The sequence below is a fragment of the Kryptolebias marmoratus genome, linkage group LG8 (genome assembly GCF_001649575.2).
Source record: "Kryptolebias marmoratus isolate JLee-2015 linkage group LG8, ASM164957v2, whole genome shotgun sequence".
NCBI classification, from domain to species: domain Eukaryota; kingdom Metazoa; phylum Chordata; class Actinopteri; order Cyprinodontiformes; family Rivulidae; genus Kryptolebias; species Kryptolebias marmoratus.
This window is the reverse complement of record NC_051437.1, coordinates 17,132,589-17,156,474: the sequence shown is the minus strand read 5'-3', so window position 1 is coordinate 17,156,474 and position 23,886 is coordinate 17,132,589. Positions and strand designations below refer to the sequence as shown.

Sequence of the window (23,886 nt, the reverse complement as noted above, 5' to 3'; positions counted from 1 at the left end):
TTCTTCTAGAGTTCAGCCTCTCTGGCTGGGGAAGGAAAGGGAGGAAAGAGGGGAGGGGAGGGGGAGGCAACCTGGGTCAGCAGCAGCGGTATGGAGTATGTGTAGATTAGATGTCTGAACTCAAACTTACCAAAGTCCTCCAAGACTCGCTGGTTGCCAATAAGTAGAGAACCGATGGGGTTATTGGTTTGAGTTATGGCCTCAAACGCAGTGAAAGAGAAGTGTTTAAAAAAAAATTGGCTGGAATCAGCAAGGTTTCATAAATCTCACAAAACAGAAGTGTGAGCGCACGATATAAAATGATCGTGTCGCAGCTCGTCAGCTCACAGGACAGCCACGGTAAACAACACTAATGTTACATAGAACATTTGAGCACCAGGGGGATAAGACCAGTCTTTGGTTTCCAGGATGCTGCATGAATCTGGCAGTGAGAAAAAAAAAAATTAGACAGGAAGGAGACAAAATACGAGTGTGAGAAGAATGCAAATGGATCATAAAAACTTGACTGCAGGCAACGAGGATTTGACCTAAAATGCATCCACAAAGGAGAACATTCTTTTTTTTTAATTTATCATGTAGAAATAGTAATTTTTAACAACGCACAGTTAGTGGTAGCAACACTGATGGATAACAGTTTGTCATCTAACCTCTGTGCTCTTTTTCTTGCTGCCGTAAAGCTTCCCTTTATGACCTGACAGCTGCATGAAGAAACACATAAAAACTGCTGATGCTGTTTACCGTTTGATGGAACAAAAGAGCTATTAAACGTGCGTCTGTTTGTGTGACGGTGTGCAGCTGAGAGCTGTGGCCCACATCTTGTGTTCGGCTGCACGTGCCTGCGTGTTTCGGCTTGAAAAAATAAACCAAATGTCTCGAGCGGAGGGGTAGATTTTAGGTCAATAAACACTGTAATGAAAGTCATTCAAAGAAAGAAAGAAAGACAAAAATAAAAAAAGAATAAAAGCCAGAAATGTGAAAGCATGGTTCCTTTTATCAGGCAGGAAAAAGAGTGAAGTGTTACACAGAGGAGGAGGAGGGCACTTTGTGTTTATGGTGAGCATAGCCAGCAGCACAGATTGACAGGAAATGCTGTCTTTTTTGCCTGCTGGGCTGTACCACTTGTACTGGTTTGACAGGGGTGGATGGAAATGAATGTGCAGAGCTCACAGACTCAAGCTGCATTATACGTCCCATTGTATCAGGCTGTTTGCTTTAGCCCAGTCTATATCTGTCTGCTGAGCAACAGTTAGGACCAGTGATGGGCTTTTTTTATTGACCACAGACCGCCTATTGATTCCCCTTGATTTACTGCCACAGTGAGGGAGCTGCTATTTGCTAAATTGAATTGTTTTCATCAATACGCAGAACAAAACCACGTTAAAGATGACTTGTGGATCCCAATGACGCAAGCTGCCTGACAAGCATGACTTGTACGGTCTCCTCTCACCTGCATCGCTGCATCCCTGTGCAAAGCTTTGGCAGTGATAAATCACAAACAAGGTCAAGTGAACCTGCGAGGAGTGTGTCTAGCACATGGTGTGTTTGTATATCGAAGGTATTTGTCAGTGTAAATGCACTGCGGGGATTGAGCAAGGCAGCCCTCATTCATCACTGTTAAAGCACTTCCAGAGGGAAAGACAGAAAGTACTGCGCCGTCCTCCGTTCCCTCGAGCAAGACAGAGAGGAGGGAGAGAGTTTACCCAGGCATCTGGTTTCTGGGTTCGAACACATCACAATGTTCTTTCTCTTTCTCTCTCTCTCCCCTTTTCTGTTTCTGACACACACGTACACACCAGGCAAGTGGCTGGACTTTTAATATGGTTATGATTAGAGACGGGAGGCGCAGAGGAGGGGAGGGGAGGGGAGGGAAAAGGGGCTCATATTTACTGCAGAAAAACTGGGGGAGGTGTAGTTCAGAAACAGACAGAGAGGTCAGATCTGAATGGGAGATGGTGGAAAGGCATGTTTGTGTTTGTTTGCATTTGGAGCTGAAATTGAAAACATGAAAGCAGCACAAGTAAAACACACACGCACACACACAAAGAATAAGAATAAAGTTTTGTCCTTCCCACGAAGCCTCTGCTGGGCAGCCCCTCCTCTCCGCTCTCTCCATCCCACCTCCTCCCCCTAGGCTCCTCTCTTTATCCCGCCTCCTCTGGCATTCTCTGCAGCTCTCTCTCTCTCTCCTCCCCTCCCCTCTCAGAGCGTCACGCCGAGGCAGTTGGTTCGCTCCGCCGTGTCTGGGGCTCAGCGAGAAGCGTGAGAGGCTGTTATTTAGGTCTGTTACAGCAGTCAGGGAGCAGCTCACCCAGGAGAGACGGGCAGAGAAGTAGAGAGGGAGAGTCACGCTCAGCTTAGCCCCCGGCCAGGCAGGAACCAGATCTGCATTCCAGCCCAAGACAGAAAGAGGGGGGAACAGTGACAGCAAGAGATAAAAGTCAGTGAAGGAAGGGAAGGTAGCTGATAGCTGTTGCTTTGCCGTGTTGTTGTCACTGCCTCGGTGAGTGACGTGAGCAGTGGCGCCAGGACAGTACACAGGCAGAACTGAGCACTCGTGCTGATTTTGCACCAAGGGTGGGAGGGGGGTACCATGTTCGACTGTATGGAAGCCCTGGGAATGGGCCCCCGTCAGCTCTATGATGTCACCAGCCGTGGTGCGTGCATGCTGCGGAAGGCGAGCCCCTTCTTTCCTGGGTTGGACCCCTTTGCCTGGACGGGCAGTGCCAGTGTTCAGTGTAAGTGGCATCCTGTTTGGTTTCTGGCATGACACAATCACTTCTCTCTCTGGCTCCTTCTCTCACACACACAGACGCACACTTCTTTTTTTCCCCCTCAGTGCTGGCTTGTTTACCCCTCAGGGCTCGGCCAAGGGGGCTGCTGTCAGGGGCCACAGATCAGCACAGGAAAAGACTGGGACAGACAGTCTCTTCTTCTCTTTCTTCTCCCTTCATATCCACTTTTAGCTGCCTGCCACATAAAAGAGACTTTCTGCTCGGATATGAGATGCATTATTCAGCTGTGTTTATTTGTTTGAATGTGCTTGTGCTCATGTTTGACTTATGAGACTGTACCCATGGAGTCAAGTTTCAGAGGGAATGAGAGGAACCTGAGTTTTGACCTTGCCATGTCAAAGAGGAAAAAGAGTTTTATGAGTGACAGGAAGCAAAAACGCTGAGTTTTAGTTCATCTTCGACTGTATTCTTGGTGTGACTAGTACTGTAGAGTTTCGGTTAGTAATGTTAAATTGTGGCTGTTTTAATAATAAAAATGCTAAAAGTTGTGTGTATGCTGCTGCAGCCTTCATGGGTCATGCATTTTCTTTCAGGATCCTAGATGGTTAATGAGATCTCTCTTCAGCCAAACAGCCATGAATTAATAAGTTGATGAATTATTAAGGGAATAAATTAATACAGAAAACCAAGATGAATGCTTGGCCAGCATGCTCTTCTCTTCTCCCATCTCTGAATTTAGAAAAAACTCTGACTATAACAGCATATTTATTCACTTCCAAGTGGCTGCTTCTGCCTTGTGTGTGTGTGTGACAGTGGGAAAGAAGGAGGTAGTGGAGTCTTAAGCAATTGCATGGTGGGAAAAGTGTGGAGGGAGTCGAGGCAGATTTGGCATTGGAAAAACAATCACGAATCGAAGAGAAGCTGAAGGAATCGAATGAAAAGCAGCTAAACTTTTTTCTTGTTTGAACGAGCTGCTCGAAGGTGACGGTGACCCCTTTTTTTCCTCCATTCTTCTGTTTGCTTGTCCTGCTGCTTTTTTGTTCCTTGTTACTGCCTCTTGAGGGGGGGAGTTATCTGTCTTCATTAATCGTGAAGACATCAGCATTTCAGTGGCCGTCATGCACACTGGCTGAGGTTTAATGAAGACAGATGCCCTGTCAGTGGAGGCTGAGGCCAGAGGGGGACTCTAGCCAGCCCAGCCTGCTCTGTTCTGCTCTGCTCTGCTCAGCTAGGGGAGCCCTCATGATAACAAGATGAGATTTGTTTATTTAATCAATCAGGCCTTTGTGGCCTCTTTCTTTTAACTCATTCACACACATTTAAAAAAAAAAATCAGCCCTTAGATTACATAAACACCTATTTTTTTTCTTCACTTTTTGTTCCTCAAAATCAAAGATATAAGATGGTTTGAGGAGCTCCCCGAGGGTTTGAGAGCCAAGGCGAGGAGAGCAAAGTTTAGGCTGGCTTGGTGTACTGTTTCAAACCCTCTGTGCATGGTAACCTTTGTAAACAAGGCTGCCCTATCCCTGCACAATGAGCCATAATGCTTCTCTTTACTCAGGCAGTCGCCTCGCATTGTCCTCATCAATGAAGCTGATGAATTGATGTTTGAGTCTGATATCTCATTAGGCTCGGCCAGCTGCACAACAGAGGGACCTGCCTGGCTCCTGATGCCACATTTTGTGAAGCATGATCCGTGCGCAACAAACTCACTTTTGTTTTTCGCAACAATGAATCACTGCCATTACTGCCACACGCGCTTTTAAAAGACACAGATATGTACCAGAAGTCTCCCTCACTTGAGGAAAACGCAGTAATAACGTTTGGCCTCCTCTAAATCTTCCACCAGATGAGTATATCCTATTGTCTTGGCAGTAAATCTGATGTGGTAATAAGTGTCACTGCTGTTGGCTGTTAGCCCAGGACAATCGGTGAACTTAAAAGTGTGTGGTCAGTTTTCCTGTTTTTATGTTCACAAGAGGGAGACCTCAATGTCAGAGGTTAGTCAGGGGCTACGGCCTGGCCAATGTCAGACCTACTGCATGTGTGGCGGCCTTGTCAGCTCACTGAAAAGGAGACCCTTTCAACCAGCTTGGCTTGTGTAATGCTCTTAAGTGCCTTATGCCACGGAGCTGGTACTACATCTGAGCTGCCCCACACATAAGGATAATGGACACTGATTTAGTCAGACGTCAATGAGAACTGAATTAGTCAACTGCTAGGGAAGCCATTTCAGGGATCTCCTCTATGTCTGTGTTCATTTGCTAGAAGAATGATGCCATTACGCTTTTTTAAAAAAAAGGGAGAAAGTGTGTTTGTTTCTCACCGAAATACACCCTCAGCTTGATCTTTTTGAGCGCAGCTTTCGTGTCCCCTGTGATTCTCACAAGCGATACATATGAGAGCCGGAGGACAACGGATTGTTTTGGCAGCCTCACACACACATCCACGGGCGCGCGGGCTTCTTTGTTTTCCCTGAATGTCTTCAGAGGTGAACTGAGGCGCTAATTGAAATAGGGTTATAGATCTCGGCAGCGAAATAAGAGCTTCCTGTGACCGCTGGCTCATTCTGGCCCATTCATTTTTTGCACTGATAGAAGTCTGCAGTTATTTCATTATAATTACAACAGATTCAATTAAAAGATTAGAATGCCTAAAGGGGGCAGGGCTGGGAATAGATAGGGGTATCTTTGATATAGTAGGAGGTTTGTGCGTGTGTCTGCACATAAAAGAGCCCAAGAGATTTAACTTAATTTGGTTGCAGTTCTGACAAGAAATTGCTACTGTTGTCAGATGTGTAAATCTTGTTGATCCTTTCAAGATAATGTCAAAACAATGAGGTGGGGTTTTAAGGATTGTAATACTTACAAGTGCGACAAAAGAGATGGAGACATTTTCAAAATTTATATAAAAACATTATTATCACAGGGACTAAATGCGCTGTTTGAAGTATAATGGCCACAAAAGTGAAAGTCTAAACAATAAAAGACATTTTGAAATGTTCAAAAAGTGCCTTCTTTCATTGGCCACCACAATGAAAAGAGGACAGTCCGCTTGATTCCAAATGACCGCCAAAGTTACTCAACTTTTGCCAGCACAAAAATGGCCAGAACTTAGTCAGTTTGGCAGTTACTGAGCTACAATGTGATGTGATAGTAGCTGAGAGTCACGACAAACACATACTCTGAACACTAACAGATCATGCAAGATCTATGTTTAAAACTTTGACATGTGCTGGTGGGAAATAGGTTTTTTCTTCAAGGAATTCTAGCTTCATTTGAATATGTACAGACTTAGCAGCGTCTCAGGCAGCTGGGATTCGCTCACCCTGCTTCCACTCACAGTGCAATAATAATTAAATGAATATTATTCAAATGAATTAGAATAATTACATATTCATTGAATTTATTCATATAATTGTAACACTTTCTTCACTATTACAGCATTTTATTATATGGAGCCATTTTAAAGATCTACTTGTGTGGCAGTGCTACACCCCTCACATTCATAGCAGAACCCATTAATGGGCAGCACGGCCTATAAATAAACACACTCAAACCCAACAGTTGCTTGGTTTTTTTCCACAAGTCCCCTTTTCATGTGTGGGTTTGCTTATGCGTATAAACAGGAAAGTGGGGAGCAGTGCTCGCATGTGAGGAGTGAACTCAAACTCCTGTATGTCAGTGTGTGCAGTGTTTACATGTCTGTTGGACTGGCGTTGGGCACCCAGACTGCTGCGTCAAACCCAGAGACAGACGATGTGCCAGGCTGGATTCCTCAGGCCTGTGCTGGAATCCAGCTCTGCTCTAATAGCAGTTTATAGCCCCTCTGCAGCGTCAGTCACACCACTGTAAATAAAACTCCTCAAGCGCAGTGTGGAGGCTAAGCCTCAGACTGGCTGCTTGTGTTTTCCTGCTGAATTGTGTGGGTTTGTTTTTCCTTATCAGTATATTTCACACGTGTGCTGACTCCGTAACACCAGGAGAAATTGTAACAGTTTTCAAAGGGCAGCACGGTAGAAGCAGCTGCTATGAGGCATAGCAGTGTTCATCAGTGTTTGAGCTCCGGCTGAGAATAAAATATGAACTTTTGTAAGTTCTTGCCCAATAGTTTGCCGGTCCCATTGTAGCTGTTTACTGAGAACAGCTCTCTGGCTGCCAGGCACATTTTCCCTTTAACAAAGGCGTGGGCAGTCAGCAGACTGTTATGAATGTGTGTCAGCTATAGTAATGCATGCACCTGAGAGTTAGCACACGATGTACTCATGCACACGTGGTTGTTTATAGCATATATAGAAGCATTTGTACACCAACACGGAGACCTGTGAGACCTGTATGTGAGGAGAGCAAGTCTGTCACTGATGTGTTATTGACTGACGGCTTGGCTTGAATGTTATGAGGAGGCCTCGCACAGCCAGCCAGGCCGGCACTGGAAACCCTGACCAGCCTGACTGTCTTGCCTCTCTGTGTGTGTGTATGAATGGGTCGTGTGTTTACGCAGTCGACAGTGTTTGGCAGGGAGTGGTGAGCGACTGGTGTTGGACAGCTATTATCCTGAGGTCACAGGTGGAGAGTGACGGGAGGGTTAGAGAAAAGGAGGAAGGCCCGTTGGAGTTGTTTTCCCTCAAACATTAGTCAAATTCTGCCAGTGTGCGTATGTGCAACTGCCATGAACATCCTCCTGGTATTAGTGCATTAGTCATTTGTATAAACTTGCATTAGTTCATTTGTTTTTGTGTCTACATCATACCCATTTCAGTGTGAGGGTGTTTTTGTGTGTATACTTTGGCTGTGTGATCCGTGAGGAGAAAAATAGTGCACCCATAGCTGTTCGTTTGTTTCAGAGTTGCCGTTCCGTGCATCTGTGAGCATTCATGTTTACTTTGGCACAAAAATCCAAATTATAATGAGAAATCAAGTTAGGAAATAGGAAAAACTGGTCACATTTTGGATACCTTTTATACAGCTGGTCAGTAGTTGACGTTTTTTTTTATTAAAGATTCACAGTTGTTTTTTTTTTCTGTTTACTGTGCAAACATGTTCACCTTGTATAGATGTGCACACCTGTAGAATCAGCCTTTTTCTGGTTTCTGTGTCTGTTGTACACAGACTTTAGTTATATATAATTTACTTTATAACTGTTGAAATAAGGGGAAGTTTCTGTAATACTGAATTATCCTCGGTATAATGCAAACACAGGTGCAAACATCAGATCTATTTTATAGACATCAAACCTGGGGATGACTATGTTATGGAGGAATATAGTAATATCCATGTATTTGTTTTTACACTAAAATCAACTTACTGCAGAAAAGCAGCAATTAAATGGTTACTAAAGCTATGTTAGCATGCTCAGTGATATATTGAGCCTCTGAAGTGAAGGTTTTTCTTCTGAATCTGGCACAAAAGGGGCATTTTCCCTTACACACATGACACACTCTCATGAGCAGAAATAAAGCACATGCTCTTCAGTGGCTACAAACAAGAAGATAAGTTCCCACTGTAGCGTGACCTGTGACTGATTGTAACTGTCCTGTGATCAGTCCTGACCTTAATGGCTTCTGCTTCAGTGTGTGAACAGTCAGAAAACACACAACGAGAACCAACCTGATAGATATGCAGCCAGTCAGACAGAAACAAAGAAAACAAATGAGTCAGGGAGTAATTGAGGTGCCCTTTGTGTTGTTCTCTTATAGAACTGACTGGCTGGGCAGTGCTTCCTCTCTGTGACATTTTCATACACATTTGTGCAATGAATAGTAAGAGTCCATATGCTAAAATATTGATACATCATGTTTCTGCATGTCAGCCTTCCACACCACTTCCTTTTGCAATATCTCAGAAAAGAAAATGAATCACTATGTGGTTTAAATCTGAGTTTTCTCGTCAGCATTCTGGCAGTCTCTGCCCAGACGCAGAGTTGGGCAACAAGTTCGGCGGTTGGTTGCCAAGCAAAAGTGAAAACCTCTCATGTGCAGTATTGCTCCTCTGAATCACTCAAAGCAGAAGTTTCCCAGAGTAACTTAGACCTTTGATATGACAGAGTTTTTGTGCCACTTTAAGGGGAACCACAAGTGTACAATTAAAAAGATTGCAAATCACACAGACACCAGGAAGCCACAGTTATATTCCTTTCACTTTGCCACTGTTTGATTTGTCGATTTTTCTCAGTTTGCTTTTGTTTCATGGTGCTGGCTATATTAGCATATTAAAGATTTAGTAAAACAAGAAAAAATAGATAGCTTTTTGTACTCAGCTTTAGGAAAGAAGACAGGAAGAAGAAAATGAGCTAATGCTTAGCTGTTGTTATTTACATGTTGAGTGGGTAATAACTGTGCATTACTACTTGTGGGTGAGTTTTCTCTCCCTTCAATAGGAGGCTTGCGTTTGCACACTTTGGTCTACGGTGCTTCCCCAAAGTACTAGAGTGAATACTACTGTTGTTGTTTACATTATCCTTCTTTCCCCTCACTTCCTCTGACAGAGCGGGGCCGCAGCCACTGCTGGGCTACTTCTACTTTTGAAGGTTTCTATTGTTGTGGGGAGGAAGCAATTGCAATTGAACAAGTGCGAGTGGCCTTGCCAGAGACAGACAGGTGAGACCCAGGCTTACAGATGGTGAGAGGAAGTCTGGGAGGACGAGAAACAACCCGAGGATCAAAGAGTCAGCGTTTCCCTCTCCTCACCTCTCCTGTCTGCCTGCCTCCGCTTTCCTGTCCCGTGAGCTGTCCTGTCTTCTTGACATGATCAATGGCTCACGCCCATGCTGGATTGCCAGGTTTGGGTTCACTCTGCAGTCAGTGGAGGTGAGCATTGTTCCTCTCTGTCTTCTGGTGGGCAGATGACAAGTCAGCTGGAGCTCACCACAGGGACACGGGGGCACATTTTTTCCACAGATCTGCACCCGACTGTCTGCTTTTTTTCCTGCATGCGCCAAACATAAAAGGCCTTTATTGAAATCATATTTCCTTGAATTTTCTCTCTCGTTTTATTACCGCCTCCCTCAGGTTTTGCACAAGGACATTCAACGGAAACTTTATTCACTGGGTTCATTGGGGACGGGGACGTTTGCCTGTTTGAAGCCAACTTGTGTTTCTTGAGTTGACATGGTTGTGTGGTGCAGGAAAGGAGGTGGGGTGGTGGGGGCGCCAGCCGCCAAATGTTGGCTTGGCCGACTCCATCAAGAAAATATCAAAAGGCCCTTTATGAGGTGTTGTAAAGAAGAAAGGGTGTTTTGAGAGCACCACCAGACTGCAGGGGTAATTCCACTTTTTAAAATGTGCCTAGAGGGTACTTGCTTAACCCACCTGCTGCCTTTGCTGCTCTACTTATAGACCTTTTTTTTGTCCAGAACTCTATATGTTGGCAAGACTTTGTGTGCCATGTCACATTGTGTCATTCTCCAGAAGTCCAGAATTTTGTAATTAACACCTCCAGCTGGTATTACCAAATGCCAAAATGTTTTCTCATATGTATACATCATGGAAATTCACCTATGTCCACATCTGTTTCTGTGCTACACGACCTTCTGATGTTTATGACATAAAGATGTAAATTTCTGGAGGAGTGTGTGTTTCCTATCGCTTGGCTAACTTGGCTCGGTGTCACTTTTCAAACCTACTACTTGTAAGCCTTGCTTTCATAGCTTTTAGATCAAATAACACCTTAGTTTGGCCTCCTTACAGTCATGTGCATGCCTTTCTATATAGTCTATGTGAAAAAGATGTACTTTCTGCTCATGATAGCTCACTCAAATAGCTTCTATCTAGTGCCTCTCTTTCTCATTTCAATTCATCCTAAGCTGTAGGCAGGTAACCACGCTGGGTATTTGTGTACTTCACACAGTAGAGACTATGTACACCTACTTGAAAGCTTAAACAGTGTGTGTGACCTGTTGGGAAATAAAAGAACACTGACAAAGGTGTAGCAGCGAGGGACAGAGAGAAGTGGCTACAAAAGCTGTGACGGAGATCCTCCGGAAAGACTGGTACTGAAAAGAGGAAGGAAACAAGTGTGCTGTGTGGGGCCTTGTAGCAGAAGAATCTGAGCAATGGCAGGAAGATGTGGGCAGAGAAACAGAGAGTAGAAGTGAAATGCGCTGGCACCTCTGACGAGGGTGTGGTACTTTCTTTTCCTCTTTCATGAAGCCAAATTCTTCATAGAAACCTTTCAGTGCGCTTATGGTCATTCAGTTAGTTTCCTGTGGTGCTGTCGCCTCTGCCTCAATGTGGTGGGCCAAGGGCATCGTCAAAGATCCCACTTTGTGTGCCAGGGATTCTGTCAGCCGACTGTTCACCATCCTTTCCCAATCTGGTGCCCGTCTGCTTCTGTCCAGTACCCAGCTTCTTTTTTTTTTTTTTTTTTTTTTACAGTGAGTTCTACTGTGCCCTCTTCCCCACCCTGCCTCAATGTCTCCGAGCAGTTTCAGAGACAATGGGGAATACTGAAACTCAGAGGCACATTTACTGAACATTTAACTTCCAAATAAAAGCGTATGGCATTGTAAGCCAAAGTTGCATATTGAAGATGTATGTTGCATTTCCATCCAGATGTTAAACAGGTACAGAAAAGTGCAAAGGAAAGTAAATCAGCAAAGAAATTATGTAAAAAAAGAAAGTCACAACCTTTGAATTCAAACAGCATTGTCTGCATAAGTTTTCCAGGAAATGCATTGTCATCTTCAGCCGTGCCTCCAATAGTGGTTATGTATTGTCTCACTTATTCTTTATTTTTTTTCCATTTAAGGTTTGGTGTTTTTAAAATACGTCATCTTGTTGCGTACTCTGCTTCTGCACTTCTGCTAGAGAGTTTGCACCACCCAATACTGAAAAATTGCAGAACATTAGTGGAAGGAAACAGTGAATGGAAAGTGTATGGTAGGTAATAATAAAAAAAATCATTCATTCATACAGTTGGGTGAAAACTCAGCTATAGACACAGAGTGAACATCTACAAACACCTGCCTGAAATGGCATGTACTTCAAGTTCTCAGATGGAAACAGTCTTTGAATTTTCTCTCACATGCCTGGTCACACCAACGAGTCACGTAGACAAAATCGACAGGACTGTTGTGAAAGAGTGCTTGTTGTGTTGCTAGAATGTCATATGCTGTACACTTATAAGCAGTGGACTGCGACACATCTTAAGAACTGCACACTCACGCTTCTACTCATATACTGCACATTTAAAAGAATGCTCTTTCCAACTGCGTGAACAGCATGATGTTACCAGAAAGTTCCAAGTTTTCAAACATTATCTCTTCCCATTATGTCATTTTCTCCTCCATTTTACCTCTGGATCCCAAAGGGATGCTTGATCGGCTCGGTTAACTTGACCTAGAATTTTATGAAATTGACCCAGTTGAAGTCACCTTCAGCTGAGCAGCTATTTCTGTCATGTGCAGTTACATTTTGCATCTAATGAGGTTGTGGAGAGTGATGTACTGCACATCCCACTCAAACTGAAACATTTAATGTTAGTGGGGCAGATGGTTGTGTGTGCATTAGTGTGTGTGTGAGAGACCGGAGGATTAGGTCTGGTCAGTGCAGCTGGGCTACTTGTCCACAGAGAGCCCTGCAACAAGGGATTAGGGCGTAAAATGATACTTAGCAGGAAACCAACAGTGGCTACTGATAACCAAACTATCCCGTCTTCTTACCTTTTATCCTCTTCTCCTCCTCCCCCCAACAAGAGCAGCCACCCACCTACTCCACTCATCTCATCTGTCCATCATCAGCTCTCTCTGGCCTCGGCCAGCGGATTGTCATGCAAATAGTACCCCAGGCCTCAGAGCGCTGATAAGGAGGGCCTCTCATTTTACAGGGCTTTGTTTTCTAAACAGTGATGAGCTGAGTTGAAGAGACAGGGGAAAAGGGGCTCTGAGTGGTTGCCTGAATGGGCCCTCTCACCGTGGCGCCCTGGAGTAAGCAACACTGGGGATTTGGTTGGAGATGGCTGAATGAGGCACAGTCTGGGAGGTGGGTTCAGGAGTCATGTTCTCTGGCTGGAACCAGGCTCAATGTGTTGACAGAGCCTGATTTATTTTCTCTATCACTGCTGTCTTGAGTTTTCTCCAGGATGGGCTTTCTCTGTCTTTGGCTTTTTTATCCATTTCGACAGAGTCAGTCAATGTTCGTTACTTGACGCCACATATGGTTTGTCCTTTTGTAAGGGGGTTGTCAGCGCTTGGTCTGGAGCCTCATTTGCTGATGTTATTATTGCATAAACAGTGGTTCATGGCACGTTCAGAGGGTTTCTGCTCTCTCCCTGACCCCGCTGCTTTGTTATATTCTGGTCAGGGAGACATGAGAACTGCTGTAGAAACATTCAGCGGGTGTAAACTTCAGGTTGTAGATTGATTTGCACATTTGGCTTCGGGATTGCTCTAAAAACTAATAGAAAACATATTTGCCTCCAGCAAAGAAAGACTTTTAAAGGAGGAATTTGTATGGATTGTGAAGAGTCATATAAAAAAATTGTATATGAAAACCAGATGTTTTAGCAGCAGGCAATAAATTAAAAATGTCTAAAACTTTCTGTTATAGTCATTAATGAGGTTGTACTGGACCTATCAAAGCAGCTGTTGGAAAACTAGAGCTGATGGTCAACTTGGTCTTGAACAAGACCTGCCCTGAGGAACTGAACCCCACCCCCTCTTTGCTCCTCTTTCCATTTGTTTTTGTTTTTTTTTTCTTTTTAAAATCAAATTCTTTGTTTTACGCCTTTTTCTTCCAGCTTTTTGAAGTCTCCCCTCTCTTGTAAAAGAAGGCCAAGATGGTGGTGTTTGCCTCAGCACTGGGTGAGAGACAAAGAAGGAGGGGGGTTGTAGGTTAAGTTTAAGGCAAGCCCTCTGTGCTTTCCATTGAAGGTGCTAGTTGGGGGAGGTGGGGGCAGTAAAAGTTAGAATTTTAGAGCCTCTCTGTTTTTCATTTTATGATTGACCTTTTTTTTACGGGCTGAGAGCTACAGCTGGTGGTGTGAATAGCTGCCCAAGGTGACCGAGTCCCAATAAAGTGCTGGCCAGCCGGGCTGGGGCCTCCAGTCCGACCATGGGACCGCCTTTATAGGCAGCCTTACGAGCTTAGGCCTCTGTTAAAACCTGTCAGGGCTGCACTGAGGAATTTAGGGCCAGGAAACAAGAGAAAAATAGGGGTTGTGTGTTACGGGTTGGTAGGATGCAGAGTTGGGGGTTGAAGTTAAAAGCTTACCAAGGGTGAAAGTGTTTCTTGTGAGCATGTGTGTGTTTGGACGTTAAAGGAGGGGGGGATGTGTGAGCTTGAGAATTTGACCAGACTGGCATGTGTGTCTAAGTTCTTGTCCTATATGTGTGCATCGGTTTTTGTTTCTCAGGGGAACTATAGAATCCATCCACATCCACAATCTGCGGGGTTTATGAATGTGTGCAGTGTATGGGGTATATACGTGGTCCACTTTGTAATATAATGAAGTGTAATGTACCATAGCAAGTATGTGACACGAGGAGACATTGGCGTCACAGCTGGGCTTGAGTTTGAATGTTTGAAGTGAAGCCTTACACCAGTTCTGCGAGCCTGTGTAGTTGTTACGTGGCTTTTCTGTGAGTTTAAGGCGTGTTTGTGGAATGAAGAGAAGCCAGCTCTGACTTTTTGTTTCAGTAGCTAATTCTAATGCCTATTCTTATCAAACAAACCACTTGCCAATCAAACGTACTTACTCTTGCTTACTGCAATAAACTGTCAGACAGATGAACTAATGATATCCACAGTTATGATTCAAAGAATGGCCTCATAGGGAGGTTATTAGTACCAGGAAACCCTTGTTTAAACCAAGAACTGTATCTCTTTCAGATTGTAATCTGATCAGTTTTGGCCCACATTCAGAAAATTTGTTTACCTTTTAAATTTACGGCTAATTTTTTACCCATTTCATCTAGAATTTGGAAAAGAATCTCTGTCAGCTGTGATGTTCGAACGCAGTTAGACACACTCAACCATACATACCTGCTACTTAAAAGGACAGATGCACATGAGGCATCTGTAAACTGAGCAGTAGTAGCTATAAGTTGATTAGTGACTGTTTTTTTTTTTCTTTTTCACTTTCACAGCGGTGGAGACCCAGAGCACCAGCTCAGAGGAGATGGTGCCCAGTTCTCCGTCTCCCCCTCCTCCACCTCGTGTCTACAAGCCCTGCTTTGTGTGCCAGGACAAGTCCTCAGGGTATCACTATGGGGTCAGCTCCTGTGAGGGCTGCAAGGTGAGGAAAAGACCTGCCTCTGTACTTTCAGCTCTGCTGTGTCTTAATTTATTACACGCGTCTATTCAATTGCTTTTTTTTTTTGTCAAGAAGGGAAGAACCTTTTTGGCAGGCTGCTCAAATTTAAATGCCTCATCCTTTGTTTGATAATTATTTTAATCATTTTCTTTCTCTTGCATGTTCCTCTTTTGTCTCTTGCTTCCTGCTGCTTCAGGGCTTCTTCCGTCGCAGTATCCAGAAGAACATGGTGTACACCTGCCACCGTGACAAGAACTGCCAGATTAACAAGGTCACACGCAACCGCTGCCAGTACTGCAGGCTGCAGAAATGCTTTGAGGTCGGCATGTCCAAAGAAGGTGAGCCCGACGTGACCAACGAGGTTGAAAGACTGAATTTTCAAACAGGGTTATTCACTCACATCCACATAGGCTTCAGACTTGTTGTTGTTTAAATGATCTTTTAATGTTCAGCCAGAGACTCTGGGAAACTACGCAGCAGGAATACAAAAGCAGATGATGAGTCTTACAGGGGTGGTGATCAGGGCGAGGCTGGGCACTGAACCAATCATATGACTAATCGCTTTACAAAATGAATTTGACTTCCTGTTTCACCACAAAACCTAATCCCTCTGGCCAGCAAAAAAACAAACAAACAAAAAAAACCACTGTGTTCATTTATGAAGACAACACAGAAAGTAGCACGAATTGAAATCATTACAAAGATATTTGCAACAGCAAGATTCATGTTGTTTGCAGAGTCAAAGACCCCAGTTACGTATGTACCCTCCTATTCTGAATGGCTGCATGTACAATAAGTGGCAGTATCTCGCCCTTTACAAAGCCCGTGGGACATGTATGTGGGTGTAATGTTTGTGTGGGATGTGTGTTAAGACCGGGATCACATTGTGCCTCTGCTATTACTGGATATCCTGAGAGGAAGGAAAGTATGGGAGGCGGATGAGGGAGAGGAGGCAGTGCAGGAGAGAGTGGACTGGCTTATGTGCATTGGTGGATTGATAGATTGACATGAAAGCAAGTGGATGATAAAAGAGTTTACAGTCTCAGCACCTTTAATCAATCAATCAATCAACTTTATTTATATAGCACATTTTAAAAACCACAGGGGTAGCCAAAGTGCTGTACAATAAAAAGGAAATAGATAAAACAAATAAAGAGATAAAAAACGATAAATAGATAAAAGAGACATACACATACGAGTTCACAGCAGGTATGTTTTAGGTGCCAAGAAAGACAAAAAATCACGGTGTGTTAAAAGCCAAAGTATAAAAGTGTGTTTTTAAAAGAGATTTAAAAACAGGAAGAGAGGAGGCCTGTCTGACACTCAGGGGTAAATTGTTCCAGAGCTTGGGAGCAGCAACAGCAAATGCTCTGTCGCCTCTGNTTCAGCCGAGTTTTGGGGACTGTCAGCAGTGACTGATCAGCTGATCTTAGGGATCGGGGCGGGCAGTAAGGCTGAAGCAGCTCAGATAGATATGGTGGGGCCAAGTTGTTCAAGCATTTAAAAACAAATAACAGAAGTTTAAAATTAATTCTGTAGTGCACAGGGAGCCAATGAAGGGACGCTAAGATAGGAGTAATGTGCTCGCGCCTGGAAAAAGCAACTTCTGTTGGTTCTGAGCTACTGTTTCCACTAGCATGCAACATATATGCAGTAATGATGACAAATACCTAACATTCTGTTCATATCATTAGACAATAATAAATATTCTGTTAGTGATCTTTAAAATTGCTTGTAGAAATGATTTTCTGCTGACTTTTTCCAACTGCTGCAATTTCTTTTTTTTCTTTTTCTTATGTAGCGGTGCGTAATGACAGAAACAAGAAGAAGAAGGATGTGAAGGAGGAGGTGGTGCTTCCTGAGAGCTACGAGCTAAGTGGAGAGCTTGAAGAGTTGGTCAATAAAGTGAGCAAAGCTCACCAAGAAACCTTTCCGTCACTTTGCCAGCTGGGAAAATACACCACCGTAAGTCACAGATAGGAAGTTCTGATGTTAACATACAATGTTGAGTAACATTCCCCACTTCACAAATTACATAAAGAAGCATAAATTCACCTTAAATTTCCCAACATAGTGGCGTCTTTGCTAGTTCAGTTCTCCATTAAGCCTGCTGCTTTGCTGTATAAATGATTGATAAAACAGGCAAATTATCGTTTGTTTTTCAACTGATGGATGGAAAATGTAAATGTGTTGTGAGGCTCTGACACATGTGGCATTGATGCAAACAGGGTTGCACACTTCCTGTGGTACAACATGCTAAGCTGTATCTGTGTGTGTGTATGTGGCGGGGGGGGCGTTATGTGTGTTCAGAACTCCAGCTCAGACCACCGTGTTCAGCTAGATCTGGGACTCTGGGACAAGTTCAGCGAGCTCTCCACCAAATGCATCATCAAGATTGTGGAATTTGCCAAGCGGCTGCCAGGTTTCACCACCCTGACCATCGCTGACCAAATCACTCTGCTGAAGTCAGCCTGCCTGGACATCTTGGTATGAAAGCTTTAAAGAAAGTCTTATGTCTTCTTCACTTAGTTTTAATAATAAATGAGTAGCTGGGATTATATCGGTATCTGGTGGGCAAAGGCGGTAGTGCAGGGAAGTTGGTCATGGTAATATTGAGTATTACTTTACAGTTCATTACTATCTTTTTATCTCTTTTTTATTTTTATTTTGCTGTGATACATATGTTTGTACTACCTTTTCATCTTATTTCACTGAATTCTCATGGCGTCTTTCACCTTCATCTATTTGCAGATGCTGAGAATCTGCACACGCTACACTCCAGAACAGGACACTATGACCTTCTCAGATGGCCTCACTTTGAATCGTACTCAGATGCACAACGCTGGCTTTGGACCTCTAACAGACCTGGTCTTTGCCTTTGCTGGTCAACTTCTGCCTCTGGAGATGGACGACACAGAAACTGGTCTCCTCAGTGCCATCTGCCTCATCTGTGGAGGTACTGCAGCATGCACATACAAGACATTTCTACTATTTGCAATAAAGGGAAGTAGTGTTTTCTGCAAATGTGTCACTACCTTTACAGAATTAGGGATCTAGTAAAAATGTAGAATATTTGTTTTGCACAAGTACAAATACAAAAAGAGAGTAATGCATTTTTTTTGTCACTCATCAGACCGCAGTGATCTAGAGGAGCCGGAGAAAGTAGATAAGCTGCAAGAGCCCCTACTTGAGGCTCTGAAGATCTACGCCCGCCGCAGACGCCCCAACAAACCCCACATGTTCCCCCGCATGCTGATGAAGATCACTGACCTCAGGGGAATCAGCACAAAGGGTCAGTACTTCATTTTAAAAAACAGATTCACATTTTTTTGCCACCTGTTCAACCATTACATAATTTCTTTTCCAATGAGAGTAAAATGTAAGCAGTGAATACTGGTGTTTGTTAAAGTATTTCTCCAAAAATCAAGATGCACTTGTTGGTTAGATGTGAACAACAAAATGCAACATGTTTTGTATAAAATAGAATACTTGACTTGTTTGCTGGCAACAAGATGCTTTAAAGACATTACAATAGTGTAAAATTGATTCAAGTGTGTAAAAGCAATGCAAAAACATGTTAAAGTTCTTTTAAGTGTGTAATTGTGTGAAATAAAGATTTAGATTGTTTTTTTTTCACCACCCATCATGTTGCACTGCTGTGTTGGGACGAGCCAAACACTAGTTCTAATTGTGTACTGTTTGTTTTTTTGTGACTTTCTAATAATGTCTTGCATTTATTGGAAGAGGAAATACAGATGAGGAGAAAGTATTCAGTTGGTTGTATTCTACAGTTTAACAACTGGATGTGTCCATGCTGCAGATGTTGTTTCTACTGTGTATGTTGATCAAAATTGGACTTCCTTTAAGTATTTTTTATTTCCTACCGCGAAACCAGATGATATATGAACTAAATGTGATGATTCATTCAGTTCCTCATTAACCACTTTTACTCTGAACCAATTTTGAATGGCCCTTTATTGGTGACCTTATTTTCATACATCTTATGAGCTGAAAATGCTCTTTAGGTCAAAACAATCTGAACCAGATATCATTTACTAGCTTATGTCCTTTGGTATCTTCGTTTGCATTTTTGCAATATTTTAAAGTTGCACCTGCTGATTATCTACAAACACATTCTCTCCGTTTCCAGGTGCAGAGAGAGCTATCACTCTAAAGATGGAGATCCCAGGCCCAATGCCTCCTCTGATCAGGGAGATGCTCGAGAACCCAGAGGCCTTCGAAGACCAGACAGAGTGTAACGAAAATGCGCCACCCCCACCGCCGCCGCCGCCGCCACCACCAGCGCTTGTCTTGAAGCAGGAAGCTGAGGACGAGGACGACAACTGGGCCACAGAAAACGGCAGCGAGCCGTCGCCAGAAGAGGAGGACGAAGACGACGACGACGACCTGGGAGACGAGGAGCGAGACAGGGGCTCGGACAGTGACGGGGAGCCCTGGGGGGTTCCGGATAACTTAGATGGGTCGAGGAAAGGCCTTGTTGGGAGGGCACAGTGAAGAGAACATTTCAGGCACAGACATATTCTACAAGTTCTAGATGCACACACATACACATACAAACACATGTAGACACACAGCACAACCTCACTCACTCTTCCATGTCAAAAGAAAAAAAAAATGCTGGCCTCCCCTCCACCCCGCCACTCTGCTCTCCTTGCTGCACATCACTGTGTCTTCCTCAGCGGAGCACAGCAGGAGCCTTAAATGTACAGACACCTTCTAACTCAGGCCACATGGTCCATGACTTGTAAACTGCAGAAAGAAAAACCATATGAACTCCTGGCAAAGCCATGAGGGAAGTAAACATGACAAAAAAAAGGAAAGAAAAAAAAAAGAACAGAACCTCTTTGAAAAAGCTGAATATTTCTTTTCCTTTCTTATAATGTTGTTAATATCTGAATAGTGAAACAGCCAAACCAGACTCCAGAACTGAACAGTCGATTGCAATGGATTGCAACAAGCACATTACAACAAAAGTACAGGTCAAAACCAAATTGTGTATGCTAACCTTTTGTTTTAGTTGTTATTGCTTTTTAATTATTGTTTCATTTAGCTTCTCTCGAGTTACTGAATAAGTCCATACATATCTATATAATGTAATATTTTGTCTTGTATGTGTTTATTCTGGTTTTATATATGAATTCTTTTGGCAAGTTTTTCCTTTAAGGAGATTTCCTGTGAAGATATTCAGAGGGAAAGAAGGGTCTTCCTTATCAGCTACAGATTCTTAGCTTCTCTGAGCACTTTTGCTCACTGTGGATCTCTTTAATAATCAACCCAGAGAGCTTCTACAATCTTTCATGTTGCATTGAGTTAGTAAGTTTCTGTTATCAGGGAGTTGGCATTTGTCTATTTTGCTGCCATTGTAGCCAACGTGTGCTGTCAATGCAGGATGTATCTTTGTGCCAAAGTTAGGGGAAAAGTCGTCTACGGAGCATGAATTTAACTCCTGGCAGGGACTCCAGCTACAATCAGGCAATACTATCTCCACGTGTAAGCTTACGAGGAATACACAAACACACACACACTCCTTACACTTCCTTCTCAGAGGTAGCAGATGTGTCGGGACAGAGGTTTTGACTTAATTGTAGCACTTTTGTGATCCTTTGTTCAGCTGAGGCACACTTTGTGTATTTCATGAGCAAAGACACCATCGCTGAGCATGTCAGAGCTGATGGCAACATCAGTATAAATACAGCCAACCTTATAGCAATCCCCAGTACTATCAGATGAATGCTCATGCCAGCATAGACACAAACATCCACACATAGGCGCATCGACACAAGGATTAAAGGCATATGCAAGCCGTAACAGGATTTGTTTTGTTGTTTTTTTTTTTGAAAGACATTTTGAATCAGACTCAGGGCTTTTCAGTGAGGACCAAACACTAGCTGCTTTTTCTTAAGACATGCTAGAATCAGGCAATATTTATGTGTTTTCTTAACTATGTGTGGATTCTAAAATCCATCTGTGCGTACCTGGAAGGCAACAAGTCTGAAACACAGCGTGGGTGTCAGTCTGACTCTTCAGGGGGAATGGAGCGTCGGCGTCTTTATCATTACCTGCCTCCTGACTGCGATTGTGCTGGAATCCATGCAACAAACTGCCTTCTCATCCCAAAAGCCATTATCTCATATTTGTCTTCTTATGTATATTTTCAAGTCTTTTTGAGGAAAAAAAAAAAAAGAAAAAGCAGAGGAATGTGTGTTCTCACTTCTTCGTTGCCAAAATGTTATAGTGGGTGATCAGCTGGGAAAACATGGCTGATCTGCAGTACAGAGGTGTTCTTTTTCTGTCTCTGTTTGAAGCAATATTCTCTTTGTAGCAGTGAGACCTGTCTTCTGAATGTGTGTGTGAGTGCGTGTGTGTGCGCGCGTGAGCGGATGAATGCTTTAACATGTTTTCAGTCATCGGGTGGACGTCTTCGGCATGGTGCTGTCACACAAACTGTTGTGTGATGATCTCATCCTATCGTGATGGTAATGCTGGCAGAACATTGAGATTATGTTGTCTTATGTATGTTTTTTTTTGTTGTTGTTTTATTTTGTTGCCAACATGGCCTTTGTGTTGCCGATCCTCTGTTTATGTCAACTGTTGTCATACAAAGAAAAGCCATATAAACAGTAAGAGGCACAATAAACTACTTTTGTGAGAGTGCTGGACTTTTCATTACTCCTTCCTCTTGCGGAAAAGACGAACCGAGTCCAAGCAGCTGTTACCCAGTTGCAGCAGCAGAGGGAGCTCTTGCTCTGTGGCTCCAGGCTTCCCTGCATGCAGCAGTGTTCATTTCATGGAGGAGAGGAGCTGGGTGTCTGTAAAATCAGGGGAGAGCCACGGCTAATAAATTACAGTCTCTTGCTGAACAAGGACATCAGATAAAGGTCTGCTCCTAAGATTTGTTCTCTCCTCTCAAAGTAAAGCACTTTTCCTCTAGTTTTATCTCACGTTGTGGGAAAACTTTAAAAAGTTAATCTACTTTTTAAACATTTAACAGAGAAAAGTGGATCTGAGAAAGATATGATAGTTCAACGGTACAAACGAAGAGAATAGGAATGTTGGAATTAGCTGTAAAAATTAAGATTTGCTGATAATTACAAGATGAAATGGATCTGATATCTATAGTTAAAGATCCCCCATTAATTTACATTTCACCCCCCAAAAACAAACAATATATATTATGTATTGAATTGATGTTATGTCAGAGTTTAGCCAGGGGGAAATAAAAGTGCTGCTTTCAGTCAGCGGTGTGATATTTCAGCTTGTTGATGCAGCTTACCTAAACTTAAACTCGTACTGAAATGAAACAGAAAAATAAAATGAGACCATGTTGGAGTTTCACGCTCCACCCTGAGTGTTTAGCTGTGCAAACTTCACTTTCATCAACTAAATGAATAATAATAATAAAGATCCTGATCATTTTTCACACAACAATCTTGTAAATACCAAATTAAGGCCTTTCTTGATTATTTCCCCAATCACTGACATCAGTGCCTTATCTTCATCGTACAGGAATCCTCTGAAGAAAAGCCTGACGATTGTAAACGCCTCTTCCTTTCAGGGCGCAAGTGTGGGGATACTAATTCCTCTCTTTGATTTTTATTAATAGAGCGCCGAAGAGAATCAGAGGAGGGTGATAAACAGAGATGAGATTCTATCAATTATACGATTGCTTTAATTAACTATCATTAAAGGCAGATCAATAACGCCAGACTGGAATTAAAATAAGGCCCATACATTATACACTACTTTACAAGGAACAATCAAATTGCCTCATATACTGTGGGCCCTTCAAGGTGTTGCCATGGTAACCTATAGGAGAGGGAGTTTAAAGGAGCCAGGTTAGATTTCTAAATGCTCAGTCCTGCATGTCAGTGACACTTGAAATGGGAATAGGAGGAAACACAAATGTGTAACTAATTATTCAAGATTGAAAATCTATTTAAATCTTACAGCTATCAATTATTCACAAAAACAGTAAAAAAAAAATCCATAAAAGTAGGCCATGAGTGCAGCACACCAAAGAAGCTCATTTGAATATTTAAAACCAGGCAGATCCCCTCCTCTGAGCTGGAGTAAATCGCAGCGGTGCTTCAGTCAACATACAGGAGAGATAAATGGACCAGCGGAGGCTGCAGCTCCTCAGAGAGTGATCAAGAAGATAAAGCTCGGAGAACCTGAGCGCTCCTCACAGCAGTTAGGGAGGCAGGGTCTGGGATTGGAGTTGTATGTGACTTGGGTCCTGATGTGATTTTAAAAAAATAATAAAATAAAATAAACTGGAGGTTTGCTTGGTGGAGCTGGAGGCAGGGCCGTGGTGTGAAATGGCCCTGTGCCTCCTTCCTGGGTCAAAACAGACAAAAAGGACATCTTCTGCATTTGCAGTGAATCCACGGCGAGTTAGAAATCAGTCAAGGGAAGAAAGAAGAGGTGAAGGGAAGGTGAGAAACGTTTTTGAGTGCAAAGGCCATAAATTTAACACCTTCTCCCGTGCAATGAGAAAGTCAGACCAGCGACACCAGAGAAAGGGTAATTGAGAAAAAGATGAGGAAAAGGTAAGCTGAATGAGAGCGAAAGGTGTGCCAGGTGGGAGGCAGAGGGAACAAACAAAGGCAGGTACAGGAGGCGCACAGAGAGGGGTGGCGATTTGGGGAAAGCGATCGAGAGCCGGACAGGACAGTGTTGGGGGGGGAGGTCATAAAAACTAGGAAATGTGCTCTGGCCTCTGGGTCTTCATATCTTTTACATTTCTAATTAAAAGAGATAAAGAGTGAGGGAGTCATCAATCCCACAGTGATTTCCCAGTTAAGGTTTTAGAGGGGGCTGTAAACTAGGCAGCCCGGCATCATTGATTTTATAATTAGCTATCGTAACCCCAGACTTAAGATGGG

General features: G+C 43.2%; 1 protein-coding gene across 2 annotated transcripts in view; it reads left to right on the top strand.

Annotated features, from left to right (window-relative positions):
- Window positions 1–21,652, top strand: part of rarga (retinoic acid receptor gamma a) — a 38,550-nt gene extending 16,898 nt beyond the window's left edge. The window contains exons 1-8 of one of the 2 annotated variants that reach the window (XM_017415104.3): window positions 2,238–2,735; window positions 14,814–14,962; window positions 15,177–15,318; window positions 16,782–16,945; window positions 17,291–17,467; window positions 17,732–17,936; window positions 18,114–18,272; window positions 19,131–21,652. In XM_017415104.3, coding sequence (XP_017270593.1) covers window positions 2,591–2,735; window positions 14,814–14,962; window positions 15,177–15,318; window positions 16,782–16,945; window positions 17,291–17,467; window positions 17,732–17,936; window positions 18,114–18,272; window positions 19,131–19,495 — 1,506 coding nt within the window. In that variant the 5' untranslated portion in view covers window positions 2,238–2,590 and the 3' untranslated portion in view covers window positions 19,496–21,652. Of the gene's footprint in view, window positions 1–2,237; window positions 2,736–14,813; window positions 14,963–15,176; window positions 15,319–16,781; window positions 16,946–17,290; window positions 17,468–17,731; window positions 17,937–18,113; window positions 18,273–19,130 lie in introns of those variants that run through there. The other variant, XM_017415103.3, reaches the window with a different exon arrangement.
- Window positions 21,653–23,886: the final 2,234 nt, after the last annotated feature.